The sequence below is a fragment of the Corvus hawaiiensis genome, chromosome 13, assembly GCF_020740725.1.
Source record: "Corvus hawaiiensis isolate bCorHaw1 chromosome 13, bCorHaw1.pri.cur, whole genome shotgun sequence".
Classification (NCBI taxonomy): Eukaryota; Metazoa; Chordata; class Aves; order Passeriformes; family Corvidae; genus Corvus; species Corvus hawaiiensis.
In genome coordinates, this window is record NC_063225.1 from 6,830,683 (window position 1) to 6,845,129 (window position 14,447).

Below are 14,447 nucleotides of genomic sequence, written 5' to 3' on the forward strand. Positions count from 1 at the left end.
TGAACATATGGTTAACTTGAACTGTGTCAGTAACCTCAGAGCTGGTCACTAGAATATAAAATGAATTTTTCACACCAGTGAGGCACAGATCCAAGCTGCAAACTCCTCATGGCACCAGTACAGTAACTTGCAGGTTTTTGAGTGCTGTCCTAGAAACAGCACAGGCACATGCAGCAAGAGCCAAGCTAATAACACCCTACTTTCAGCGGGGGTTCAGCTGTGGCATCTATTATCCCTGTCATGTGAATGCAAATTTCAATGCAGAGATGATTTCCAGGCCTTGAGCAGAGGCAGCTTGGGTGTGTTCATATCGCTGCCTTTTTTTTCGCTTTCCCTTATGTTCATGTGCCCAAAGCACAGGTGTTGGCATCTGCAGTGAAAATGTATTTTAAGTTTTGACTGACTTCATTGGAACGAGAAAGGTGTTCAAAGAAGTGATCAGCTGCCTGAGACGGGACAGAACATCTTGATGCCATCACTACCTCTTTGGGGTGAGCAGCAGCAAGAAGTGCTGTTGCTTGGGGCTGGGCAAAAGGTGTTAAGGTGTTGCTCTCTTCCCAGCCATCTGAAAGGGAAGGAGTGGGCAAAATGCCACGGAAGTGGCTGCCTTTTTAAAAGTTTGGCTCAACCACGAGTGATCCATCTCAGCACCGGAATTGTGGAGCAGGAAAATGTCTGAGCACAGGATCAGCATCATTCCTTGGGCTTGAAGCATGAGCCTGGTGGCTATGGGAGGGAGGGTGACTGTACCCCTGGGGACCAGCTCTACAGGAGGAGAGCTTGCCCCCAGCGATGGGATCCCGTTTGTCCCATCCTGCACGGCTGCTGGAAGAGAGGACAAGGTGATACCTGAAGCACCTGGAAGCAGTGGCGTTTCTGGCATGGTCCCTTTGGCTCTTCAAGGAATCTTGTGTTTCCCAGCTCTGTAATTGAGACTGTGGGAGATGGTTTGTGTTTGTTTTCCTTTGGGAACGTAGTTGCCAGGCAATTACTTTACACCCTGTAGCACTGCAGACGTGTCTCTTCAAGTCCAATCTCTTACCACATAACTGAGAAAATGTATTTTACATTAAAAAGAAGCCTTTTGAAAAGGCCCTTCAGGCATAAAGTCAATGTGTTTTCTATATATAACCCAGTATTATTAATACAGTGAACTTAACTGTAGACTCTGTGGGTGAATTTGACTTGATCATTGGAGATGCGAACAATATGATACTCATTTTCAATGTACTGTGTCTCTGACTCCATAATGGTGTTTCCAGCCTTCAGTTCATTTCTTAGTGATAAAGCGGGGCAGTAGTGTGAAGCAGGATTGTATTTTTGCTGAGCACTAATATAAAATAAACAGCCTATAGAGAAAACAAATTTACCTTGGTTCAGAAAGGCCAAGGTCTGTAGATTTGGGACAGACAGGAATGATGAATGTGAGTATGTATTATTGAAATAAGTCCAGAATGGCATGGCATAAGCTTCCATGGATTTAGTTACAGAAGCTGCAATATAAATTGCTTTGGCTGGAAAATTTTAAGGTGGTGATTGATTTATTTTTTTTTTTGATGTGGGTCATTTATCACTGTGTGCATTAGGTGAGATATTTTCCTTTTTCAATCATCGAAGAGTGTTTTAGGGTGGTGTTAGGAGGCCCCTTTAGCCCAGGCCTGTTTGATGTCAGTCATCTGATACAAATGCATGTGTGCAGCCTGCTGTGGCTCAATCAGAGGAGGAGATGGTGCAAGCAAGCACGGTACAAGTTTTAATCACTTCTTGTTATTGTATGTTGCAGTGTGTTCACAGAGAGCCAGAAGGTTGGGTTACGTGATCTGTTCTAGATGCCCAGCCTGCTTTCTGCATGAGCAAAGTGTGCTGGTGCCCAACTGGTGTAGTTTTTGGTGGTCCAGTTGACTGATCTGGTATAGACCTAGTCTGGAGGAGCATGAGCCTGTGGAGTAACAACAGCCACACGGTTGATCTCTCTAATGCCAGAGCTACATCTCAGTGGATCTGCTGTTAAAAACCAGGTGGGAGATGTCTGGAGTAGGTGAAATGGGAGTCATGGAGAAAGGCAGTGAGGCTGGCACGACTGAAGGCTGTGTACAGTGCTGCAGTTTAAGTACTTGCTGGTCAGAGCCCCAGTGACCTGCTAAGGGACAGATGTGAGCACATCAGGGTAGCAGGCAGGCACATTCCCATAGGAAGTTGTAGCTTCAGTGCTGTTCCCATTTTCCTGGGTACTGGCATGTGCCACGATTAGAACACTGGCCCTGCCTCTGTCCTTGTGCCTGCTCTGGACTTGTCTGGCCCTGTGGGTGGTTTCACACCAGTAACATCTTGGGTCAGGCCGCATGATCTGCTCTATGTTGTCTGCATGAGTTTTGCTGCGTGCTGTCTTTGTGTCCTGGTAAGCATTTTGATCTTGGGTTAGAAGCTTTTTTTGAATAAATACCCTCTTAGTCGATTCTTTCCATCCCTGACTAAACAGCTGTGTAAGTTGACAGGAGTCAGGAAGTAGCAGCTTCACAGCTGTGGGCTGCTGGTGTTTCCCTGCTGTGTTTTAGTAGGAGGTTGTTCATCTGAAGCTGCTGTGCTGCTGCACCATCCCGTGGTCCACATCCCTGCTCTTCAACAGCATCCATATGAGCTGTGCCCTCGAGTGACCAACCTGGTCTCAGCACACAGGGACTTTTTATAATCCTTAACAGCCTTTTTGTATGACATCAGTATTTTACAAGGACCTGTCTTTTGCAACATTTTATGTAACTCTGGGTAAATAGAGTTAGTGTCTGGGAATGGCAATGGCTGATCTGCTGGGGAACAGGATTGTGAAAGGAAATACAGGCAGTACGGTGTTTTTATCCCGCAGTTACAAGGGCACCATGGGCATCCCACATGGAAACTGCAAGTATTTAGTCAGGTTGTACCTTATATGCAGGAAGTCCCATAAAAGTGGAGCATGGAGGGTGAGAGAATTATTTTAGCCATGGGCAGGGGTTTATTTTGCATAAATGCAGGTAACATCTCTCCTATGCTAATGCTGGTTTTGTAGTTGGTCTTTGTAAGGTCACAGCCAATGTCATAGTAAGAGTTTGGAGTGTGCTGTCTGGGCTGCAGCCACCCTGGATAAAATGCATTTTTGTTCCTGTTGTTCTCTGGCTGAAAATCTGCATGTTGACAGTTTATTTCCCAGCCCTATTTTTATTTTGGGATTTTTTTTTTCCCCTGACTGAGACTGTCAGTTTTGGAGGCTACTCTGCTGATGCTGGTCTCAGCATTTTGTACTTGAGTGCTATTTTCTTCTGGATGCTCAAGGCTGGTATGATGGATTTGTTCTTTCACCATACCCCTCTGCTTCTCATAACCCACTTAGCAAAGGCAGAGCTGGTAGCACTGGGTAGCAGTGCTACAGCCAGAAGGAGCAAACTGGGGAAATGCAGTGTGGTCTGGCTAGAGGAATGAGGGGAACTGCCAGCTTTTATCAAGAGGGTTGGAATTTTCCCTGTGTTGTCGGCCTCCTTCTACTTTTGTTTCAGTCTTTTCCCCAAAGTAAAGCAAGAAACTATTAGGGGATGGTGATACTCTTTTTCCCTACTGTGAGTGGTTTAGCTTTTGTGAAAGGGAAAGAATGGCTGAAGTCCTACTGAAATAAGAGTGGAATGAGAATTGGGACTCTGGTTTTAGTTCCCTGGTTTGTCACCAATTTACTGTCTCTGTCACTGTGAATTGCACTTGAAAATGGTGTGGTTTTTGTATCTGAAATCCAGCTGTCCAAAATCTGACCCTTTTGAGATCTGGCACCCATGTGTTTCTAAACACCATCCTGCTTTCTAGCCACTTGTATATATGTATGGTAAAAGCCTAAAATTTGGCAGCCAGGTCAAAATGTGGGAGACTTCCAAAGCTAGTTAATACCAGTTGGCCTTGGGAAATCACTTCTGTTGGCTTTCAATCTTCCAGCCTAAATTATTCCATCAGAAATTAATTTTGTTTACTGTACTTGTCTCATTAATAGTTGGCTCTCTACCTCAGTTTACACAGCTGTAATGAGTAATCATGAGTTTTCCATCTAGGTACAGCTCAGAAATGAGCACCATAGACATAATTTTGCATGTTCAGAGCTATATATTGATCTTGGAGAGATTCCCCAGTCTGTCAAAATTGGTGTTCATGGGACCCCAGCACCAGCCCCCTTAGACCACATCTTGCAATAAAACCACTGTTGTGGATGGTAAATCCTTACCCATGGTGGAAGGTTTGGAACTACAGACGGTCTTTAAGGTCCTTTCCAATCCAAACCATTCTGTGGTTCTCTGTCATGCAGGTGCTTGTTGGATCTGCCCATGGCAATGGGATGTTGCCTATATCCCTCCTCCTTGGCGTGCCTTGCTCTGAAAACACCAGCATAATGTTTTCTAGCAGTGTCTGTGCTCACCTGCTCGGCTGTCACAGCTCCCACGGAGGGCTGGGAGCAGCAGTGTCCCTGCTGGATGTGAGCTCCAGCCCTGCTCGCTGAGGCTGCTGGAGCAGGGACAGGCTGTGCTGTGCCTTCGCACAGAGGACACCGTTGTCCCTCGTGAGTCATGGAGCTGTTCATCCCAACGTGGACCTGCACCTGGTGTTGCAGGCAGAGTGGTGATCTCCTCTCCTTCTGACCCACGCACCTGGCTTTGGCATGGGAAGAATTACTGCTCTTGGCGCTGTCTTTATTCATAGGATTTGGTTTTTAGGTTTCTTTCTCCCTGCCTTCCTCAGCTCTTGGCTCTTCAATGGGGGAGGATTACACTGGTAGTATAAAATGATAGCTGCCTGTATGAGAAGAAGGCTGGAGTTTCAGGAGACATTAAAACAGTCCAGTTTTGGAGATCTGACTTGGACACTTAGCAGAGTCAGGTTTGGGAGCTTTTGCTTATGCAAAGCAGCAGGGGTGGGTTGTTTCCACTTTCTGTTTTGTTGCCGATGGGGCTGTCTTTGTCCAGCTGTGCCCTGGTGTACCCTAGCAGAGGCAAACTGCCCCTGGAGAAGAACTGCTGTCAGAATACTTTAAAGTCGGTCAGGCTGGCTCCTGTTTCGTGAGGTTTATCAGCAAAGATTTTCAGTGCCTCCAGTGGGAGGCTATTTTTATTCTATCCAGGGGCTACCTTCTGCTCTGAGGTCTTTATCACATTTTTTTTAGACTAGAGAAACCTGCCTCTTTTAGGACAATCTTAAATACCTTCATCTTTTGCAGTCTGAAAAACTAGATAGTTTTTTATTCAAGGTAAACATTTCTGGCATTTCTGTGATGTGTTCAAGACTGCTTTTGTTGGTTTTTTTTTTTTTTTACTGTGTAAGAGGGACACTGCCATAGACATGAGAATACCCTGTTTTCCCCTTGAGCAGGGCTGACAGCAAGTGAGGTACTTGATGGTTCATCCTTCATGCTCTGATCAGTTCTGTGACTGGTGCAGAAAACCCACACTCTGTTTCACTGCACCATGTAATCAAGATTGGAAGAGCTCTCAAGAGATGATCTCATTCATTTTCCTGCCCCATGGCAAGATCAGTCATACCTGTGTCTTTCCTGATGGATGCTGTTAGAAGTCTCTGTTAAAGACTTCTGCAGCCTTTCCAGGAGCATATTTCAGTGCCTCACAATCCTTACCAGTAAAATCTGGTTTCTCACCACCTTGTGTCTAACCTGAATCATCTCTGCTGCAGTTTAAACTTGTCACTTCTTGTCCTGTCCATTTCGAATTCAAAGAACAGGTCATTTCTTTTTGCAGCAATGTTAAATATTTGAAGACTATTCATGTGCTTCTCTTTTCTTAGTGTTAAACACCCACAATTTCTTAAGTCATCCCTCCTTCATGGTGGATTTAAATCTTCTATGTAAACCTTGATTGGCCTGTCTTCTCAAAAATACTCTGTGACAATCCCAGTCATTAACTTATCCACAAACAGTTTAAGTCCTTTGATCAGCATTTTATTTATATCCTTCAGTAAAAGCATTCGGTGCAGCCAAACTGCCTGTTTGTACATCGCTGTCTCTGACTGGCTCAATGGCCTCGTGGTACTGTGCAAGCAAAGTATCTGCAGGGTTTTCTGCTGCTCCCTTACTGCACTTTGTTCCAAGGGAAAGGCTGGGGGCCTGGCAGGATGTGAAGTTCAGTGTGGTTTGTGCCATGGTTCTGTGGGACAGTGCACTGTGAAGGTTCTGCCTTCAAACAGAAAGGGAGCCCAAAGACAGGCTGACAAATCGTGGAATCATGGGTGTCTGCAGGCATCCAAAATACACACTGATGGGCACAGGAATTCGGAAGTGGACGTGTGCTTGGACAGGTGGTAGGCTGTGAAATGTCACTTGGTATTAGGACCTTCTGATGTGGCTGTATTTGAACAGTCAGGTCATGCTTGGAGGTCAGCTACTATACTGTGGTTTGGATGTCCTTGATGGATATGTTTTCAGCTCCAAGGAAAAGTCAAGGAGATTTACACTTTAGCAGTACATATGGGGAGAACGGAAGGCATGGAATGTAATTTTCTCTGGATTTCTGTTGTAGGTGAGTGTTTTAACCACCTTGGAGCGGCGATTCAACCTCCAGAGTGCTGACGTGGGCGTCATTGCCAGCAGCTTTGAGATTGGCAACCTGGCCCTCATCCTCTTCGTGAGCTACTTTGGAGCCCGAGGACACCGGCCACGCTTGATAGGATGTGGAGGGATAGTCATGGCCTTGGGTGCCCTCCTTTCTGCGTTGCCTGAATTTCTGACCCACCAGTACGAATATGAATCGGGAGAAATACGCTGGGGTGCTGAAGGGAGGGATGTGTGTGCTGTCAACGGGTCCACCAGCGATGAGGGACCAGACCCGGACCTTATCTGCAGGAATAGGACTGCTACCAACATGATGTACTTGCTGCTCATCGGGGCACAGGTCCTCCTGGGCATTGGTGCTACCCCTGTCCAGCCCCTGGGAGTTTCCTACATCGATGACCACGTCAGACGGAAAGATTCCTCCCTGTACATAGGTAAGGCTCTCTGAACTTCTCACAGAAGGTTTTCCTTGTGGGCTGGCATCTGGCTCTTGTTCCCTCTTTGGTGCCAGTGGAAGGGATGCCTCAAGGCCTCTTCTCCGTGTGCTGCTGTGCTTGTGAAGGTAACTTGGCATGGGTTTCTGCATCAAGCAGCAGGGAAACACAATGCTGTTTGCTTATATTGTAGCAGTGGTAAAGGTTGACAGCCTTGGTGATTACTACTGGATGATTGGGCAGATGCTTATTCCTTCTTTTGTGTTTGCCCAGATTGCTTTAAATTCTTACATTGTTGACTTATGGCTGGGTTTTAGCTGAAGAATTTTCAAGTGGTATGTGTGATGATGATCGATTTTTTTATTTTGTTTTTGTTTTCCCATAAGATACCCTAGTTCTCTTCCTGTTCCAAAGCATGTGTCTGAGTGATCACTGCAGTCTAAGGAGACTGAGAGGACACATGCATTCTCACTACCACTGTCACATTTTAGCAAGGAAGTGCCAGTTACAGAGTAGGTGCTGTGACCCAGGATGCTGTAGCAGGACCCTTGCTAATGTAATCCGTGTAACGGAACAGGATGTGGAAGCTGATGAGGTCTATTTTGAGATACAGTGAGCCTGGAGTAGAACTTGTGGTTCTGGTGATCATGTTGCAAAATTCTTTCAGATGGTTAAGCTGTGAAATGTGCCTTTGATTACCCAATGAAACATCTCAGTTACTGGGGTAAAGTGCTTATGGGTTTCAGCAGTAGTTCCCCCTCCCAGCAGGTTTGAAAAGGATGTTGTTGGTGAAGTTTTCTTTGAAAAAATGTTCCAGCTTGGCACATTCCTCTTTCTGCAGGACTTGTTACTAGATAAGCTGCACCAATGCAATAAATCAGTGGAGTGCATGCAGCCATTACTGAGATCTTTCTGCACTTGTTAGTATAGTCTTGGTAACCAAAAGTGTGCACTTGTCCCATCATCCCCATCTTGGCGTGACTTTGAATGAGCGATCCTGTTCCTGTTTGGTTTTCATCCAAAGACATTTTTATCAAGTTTCCATTCTGGGTGTGGCCATAGACAGCAAAGCTTAAGCAGTCCTGCTGACTTTCTGAGTGCTGTTCACTGTCTTGGGATAGTGCAGAAGCCTGGTGGAAAGTCACTACATAGCATGGCATTCCTGGATGTATTGCTGCTTCACTTGGAGCTTCGTCTGTGTATTCAAAACATGTCCCTACTTTTCTGTTGCTGGCCGTAAAATCAAAGTATTTCAGCATTTAGCTTTGTCCTTGGGTCATTATTCATCTTCACTTGGTTCTGTAAGTGTTTGTGAGGGATCCACTGGACAAAGAAGGATGATGTATGAAATACAAGTTGCTGTACAACCCAAAGGTGAATAACGAGACTGAATTCACTGAAGCAACTGTGCCAACACCATAAATGATGAGCTGGAATTAAGAGTGATTCTAAGATTATCTATTATATATAACTATATAGAGGAGCAGCAGCTTCTTTCAGTCTGTTCCATGGGCATTTTTTTAGGCAATGCTTCATGTCTTGAGAACAAGGCTGGAGGAGGGTGTATGAGAGAAGGATTAGGAGGAGTGATTCTTCTTCTTCCTGAGCTACATTCATCTTGTATGCTAAAATAACGTCTTTAAAGTTGGCAGTTCAACTGTAGCTGGGAAAATACTTCCAGAAAATTATTTCTGCTTACTATAGGCTGCTTTTTTATTTTTCCTGTAGAGATAAGGATGTTATCTAACCATGTTCATTACTACTTGTGGAGTTTAAAAACAAACAAACAAAACCACACCAAAAAAACTCACCACAAAACCCCAAGCATTTTGGGGTTGTTTGCTTTCTGGCTTTAGCTATGGAAATCATAAGCTGACTTTCTACATCTGAATTATGGATTGCAGAAGAGTGCCTGTGTATGCACACTTAACCAGCAATGAAGTTTAATTTGTGCCCTGTCCTAGCCTATCTATCACAAGTAGGGTTTCAGATACTGGATGATTAATTCATCTATCAATTTGCAATCAATTTGGCTAGTGAAAATAAAAGCTAACAGGAAAAAAATCTATTACATGAATGAATATAAATGGAGAAGAAACTAGTGGAAGTGTCATGTTGGTGGATACTTGAGAGGAGGTCAGATTGCTTGGTTTAAATGTTGTTTGAGAATTACTTGCTCAGATTTGTCTTTCACTGATTATTTTTGTTGATATCATCAATGCAGTTTTCAGTGGCTTCAGAAGAAAGCTAGCTGAGCAGCTTACCCACTTCATTCTGCTCTGTTTCGCAGAGGAAATAACTGCAGAGTGGATACTGTCACCGTGCTATATTTATCAGTTTGCTTTCTCATAATAGCACTCTCACTCAGTGGGGGCTGTGTGTGACCAGATGAAATGTTTTTGGGTAAGTTCCCTCAGTTGAAATTAGGGGCAAATCTGTCATAGATCATTCTCTCAGGACAGGAACTAATTAATAACAGTGATAATAGTCTGGCTGAACTTTCTAGAATGACTGGCTGCTGCTGAGAAATGATCAGATTGACCAGTTTGTGCCGTCTTCAATGTATTGCTTATGCTGAGTGTGTGCTGCATTGGGCTGGACTGTAGCTGAGGGTTAGCAGTAGTCTCTGAACCTGACAGCTAAGGACCAGTCATTGTTCACCTCTGCAGTAAAAACCCTCTTGTGTCCCAAGGCAGTGAATTGGATAGAAATAACTCTGTGTGCTGATAGGGTTTTTTTTATTGTTCTGAGTTGAGTAAGAGTTAAGTGGAGTAATAATATAATATCCAATACAGTCACTTTGCAATGAATTGACAATACAGGAAGGCTTCTCTGGTTATTAAAAAAAAGTCCAAACCCCAAGAACACCCCCCCAAACTTTTTTTTTTTGTGTTAATACTCGTGTGTGCAGAAGAATGCAGATGTGGTACCATATGGAGTTTAAAGTGGTGCTTTGGCTTTAATCATTAGTGGAACTAATAACATCTGTGGAGTGTAATATTCTTCTGGCTATGAAGCCCATCAGATTTCTCTTGTGGTTTCTCTGCAGTGACAGGCACACAGGAGGTTGTGGGCAGTGCACCTCTGTTGTGCATCCTTTGAAGTCAGAGGTTGCTCAGGCTTGTGCTCTGCCAAGGAGGTGGGGATTCATAGCGTTTCTTAATTAGAGAGGCAGGTGAGATACTACAGGAATATTCCTCTGCATGGGCTGCTGACTTGCGGCTTCAGGTTTCTTGAACTAATGGCAGATTTTTTTTTTTTTTTTTTGGTGCCTGCAATGTGTTGCTACCAAACTCAAAAAGATTCCGTTGCTGTAGTAACCAGGTCTAGGAAAAAGGGCTGTGTTTTAGTAACCCAGGGCAAAATGAATCAAAGAGATGAGTGTGTGAAAGTACACACCAAAGTATGTTCAAAAGGGAACGCATTTGTGCTGTAGCAGGGTTAGAAAGATCACGGCACCATGCCTGCTTGGGTTAATCATAGAGTCCTAGAACAGTTTAGGTTGGAAGGGACCTCAAAGATCATCCAGCTCCTACCCCCTGGAGTGGGCAAGGAACATCTTTCACTTGAACAGGTTGCTGGTCAAGTAAAACCTAATGATGGGGAATAAAATCTCCTCCCATTTCAGCATCTGAGCTCCTGCTCAACACAAAGGTTGTAATGCTGGCAGTAGCAGCAAAAAGATGGAAAAAATAAAGGAATTTTCTTAGCTATTTGAAGTTTGGGAAAATGTTCTAATTGGTGCTGGTTTGCTTGCTTCCCTCTTGTATTTAATATCTCAACTCCCATTAAGAGACTTCCAGACAAGCAGATTAATTTTACCTGTGTGCTTATTGGCATAAGTAGCCCCTTTTAGTGGAGGAATTCATCATTCCTACAGATTATGCAGGGCTTGTTATTGCTCCATCTTCACCAGTGTCAAAGGATTCCTTCAATTTGTGGCACTGTTTATTTTAAAGGAGTAAAAGTTGAAGACTACTTACTATACGGTTCTTTCCTCCACCCACTAATGACTCACTTGGCATTTCCTTTTTTAGTTTTTCTGCTCAGTCTTGCTGAGCTCTCCTGAAATCAATGAGGACTTTGTCATTAGGAGGGGGATCAGAGGCATTGTGGCTGATACAAAGAGGGGAAAAAAACCCTGATCTGACAGTGACTGTATGGATTTGCTGCCTCTCAGATAAGCAAGAGCTTGCAAGTGTTGTCTGGTGCCCGTGCTGCTCCCAGCAGTGCTTTGTGAGTTCCATTAGAACCAGTGCAGTCATGTGTTTGGTTAGTGTTGTTAGCAGTCCTGAGACACACCTTCTGGCCTTCCTGCTGCATTTAACATTTGCTGATAAAAGTTTTTGCATCTTGTCTAGGACACGGCTACCTATAGAGCAGAATTAATAGCCTCTGGGAGCCAGTATTTGATCTGGGACAATTAAGGGCTGTATTAAACAGAAGAAGTTGCTATTATTCTGTCTCCTGTTGATGGAGGAAATTGATATTGGTATTGGAAGGAGCCCTGCCAGATTGTGAGGCTCATTCAGAAGAATGCTGGGCTGATCTTTAATGCATTTCATAGTTTCTCTTTATATTTGTTGAAGCTGTCTCTGTGTTTGGCATCATGGGCACATGCCCCACACGTTCAGGACCCATGACTTTGGGGCTCCTCGCTGAATTGCAGTAACGTGAAGAATGGCTTAAAGGAAATCCCAGAAGGGGCAAGTCTTGAGTCAAGGAGCGTGTGCTGGGGAGTGCTCCTGAGTTACTGGTGTGCGAGGGTGTGTCTCAGCACAGCATCCTCTGAGGCATAGAGCTGTCCTTGGTCTGTTTCATGGCAGGGCACAGGAATGGAAAAATGGATAACTCAGCTCTGCTGGATGCTTCTGTTTAGCTGCTTTCTTCTGTCTTATCTCCTGGGCTTCTGTTTGGCCTCTTCTGTGTGTATTTTGGTTTTATTATATGGTCGTTGCAGCTCCTACCCTTGGTGTAAGAAGAGAACTCAAGAGAATGGTGTGTTCTTTCCACATCTGCCTAGATGGGACTAATCCTGTAAGAGGAACAGGACCCTGCTGGCTTTGACCTTTGTATTAGGGTGGGCTTATTTTGCATCAGTAGAAGCACTTTTTGTTTTGTGATGACAGAGAGAAAGCTCACTCTTGCTTCTGGTGCCTTCTCTCTTACTTTAAGGACCAACTCAAGATTTGCTGCAGAGGAAGACAAACATGCCCTATTTGGAATCTTGCTGTCTCCAGGGATAAATTTGTCCATTTGAAGAAATCACTTTTGTTAGCTTACGTCAGTCAAACTGATAGCAGCCATTGTGCTTTGGAGGAGAAACATTTTCTCGACTGACAAGAATTAAATCTGAGAGTTAGTATCTATGGTGGTGAGTTAATGGTAAGTTATAAGCTGCTGAAGTCAGAGTTTGGGTCAACATTTTGTATGTTCAAGGGTTGCTAGTTTCGTCTCTACCAGATGAAAAGTCTCTTACATGGAGGAGGAATGTATTTTGCTCAGTCTTGCCCATTCCAAATCTCTCAAATTTCTTGACATGTATGTCTCAACCTACATTTTTAAACCACAAGTGGAATAATTGTGTGTTTATAGCGTACAGGTCATATTGTCAGCCTCTTGAGGCTGTCTGTTGATGTGTATTGATTGGAAAGCCTTTAGGACCCACCTGAAAGCCTTTAGGACCCACCTGTACAGCTCTGCCCATCCTGACTGCTTATCCTTTCACTCCTCACATGGCTGGAAATCCTTCAGCATTTCCCACATGGCCACACTCCTTCCTTTTGTGCTCATTTGTGGTCTGCAAGCAACATAGGTACTTTATTCACATTAGCCCTTCTTGCTGGAGCATGCTTCTCTGAGCTCACCACCTAAGGCTCTGCCAGCCTTGTGCATTCCTTACTCTTTTTCCTTTAAGAGCCTGTGAGGTCTTTTGTAGTGGATTGTAGCTGACTCCTACCTGTTGTATTTACTCTGTTCCCACTCCATACCCATCAGCTGCCTGGTGAGTTTGTCCACCCCCACGTGGGCACAGAAGCAAGAATTGCTTTTCTCCTTGCTGGTATAGGCAGTTTTATAGGTGTGTAATATTTTTAGCCTAAAGACTTGATGGAATTCTGTAATGCTTTTGTTCAGTAAATGCATCCTCCTACGGGTGATTTGGAGAGCCTTTCCTTTCTATCACGGTCTCCCATGGGCTGAGAAAGACACAGTATTAGCACTGAGCTCCGAGTAGTGCTGCTGCCAGCGCTAGGGCTGTGATGCCTGTTCATTACTGAAAGGTGTCTTTGCATCAGATTCACTGGGTTGTCTTCCCTGTGGGCTGTGATCAGATTAAATTACATGGCTTCATGCGGATATCCCAGTATTAACCCACTGATCCATCGATAACCTGCAGCCTTTTATAATTATGCCCCTTTGGGGAGGGATGGGTGTTCTCATTTGCTGTGTGTCAGTGGGGCTGGCTCGGTTACACATGTCCCCTTTTACAGTGCTAGTGGTAATACCCTGGAAAATTAAATGGAAACACAAGCAAGTGTAGGGTGTATTAGAGCAGTAACAAATCAATTAATGGGAATAACCTTTCCCACTGCAGGCAGGAAGGCTGTTGTGAAAAGCAGTAGCTGAATGGATGTATTTATTCAATTAAACAAATATATGCACAAAGTCGTAACTGCTCTGGGCTCCATTATTTTACAGCAATTTTTTCAGTTACCTTAACCTTCTGCTAATAGTTTTTTGTTGGGTTTTTGTTTTTTTTTTTTTTGTTATGAGCAGAGTAAATAAAGCTTGGGTCCAACACAAATGACTTTGTGTGAAAGCATACTGAGGGTGGGAGCTGTTTCTATGTTAGTCTGTGCTCTCTGTGTACTCTGCAGCTGAGTTCTGGCTTAATTGGGACTTGCTGACTCTGAGGTCTTGTAAAATCAGTCCATTTGTTGAGCATGTTGGGTTTTTTCTGTAATGTACTTTAAACTGTCGTCAGCTGGGAGGGCCTAGTGAGGTACATCATTCCTGGGGCAGCCTCTTTAGTGCAGTGCCCTTGTCATTTAAATGGCACATATGCAGAGTCCTAAAGTTCATAAAATAAATAGATTGAAAGGTGGTGAGTTGCCCATGTCAAAAACTGAAGGCTGTATTGTGCCTCCTTGATGGCATAAGCAGGAGTGGTGTGTGCCAATCTTGGCCCTTTGCCTGGGGACTTGACCGAGACTCCCCGACTCGTTGCACATAAGGAGCCTCCAGATGTTTTGGTCACGGTTTACAGGCTGGCACTGAGGACACCTGGGGCTCTGTTTCCTGTGGTGGGGCACGGCACAGAATTTCCCCCTTTGCCAGCACAATTCAGAACGCTGGCTGGGTGTTACTCACTTATCTGCAGGACAAGGTGCTCATATGAGTGTATAAGAGAATGCAAAGCTCTTTCACACAAGCTCCTGCTTTCCCTC

At 44.4% G+C, this 14,447-nt stretch overlaps 1 protein-coding gene across 1 annotated transcript in view; it reads left to right on the top strand.

The window, feature by feature from the left end:
- The window catches only part of SLCO3A1 (solute carrier organic anion transporter family member 3A1), a 144,694-nt gene that overhangs the window by 16,377 nt on the left and 113,870 nt on the right, over positions 1 to 14,447 (top strand). The window contains exon 2 of the mRNA XM_048317680.1: positions 6,534 to 6,999. Within this exon, the coding sequence (XP_048173637.1) occupies positions 6,534 to 6,999 (466 nt within the window). The remainder of the gene's footprint in view (positions 1 to 6,533; positions 7,000 to 14,447) is intronic.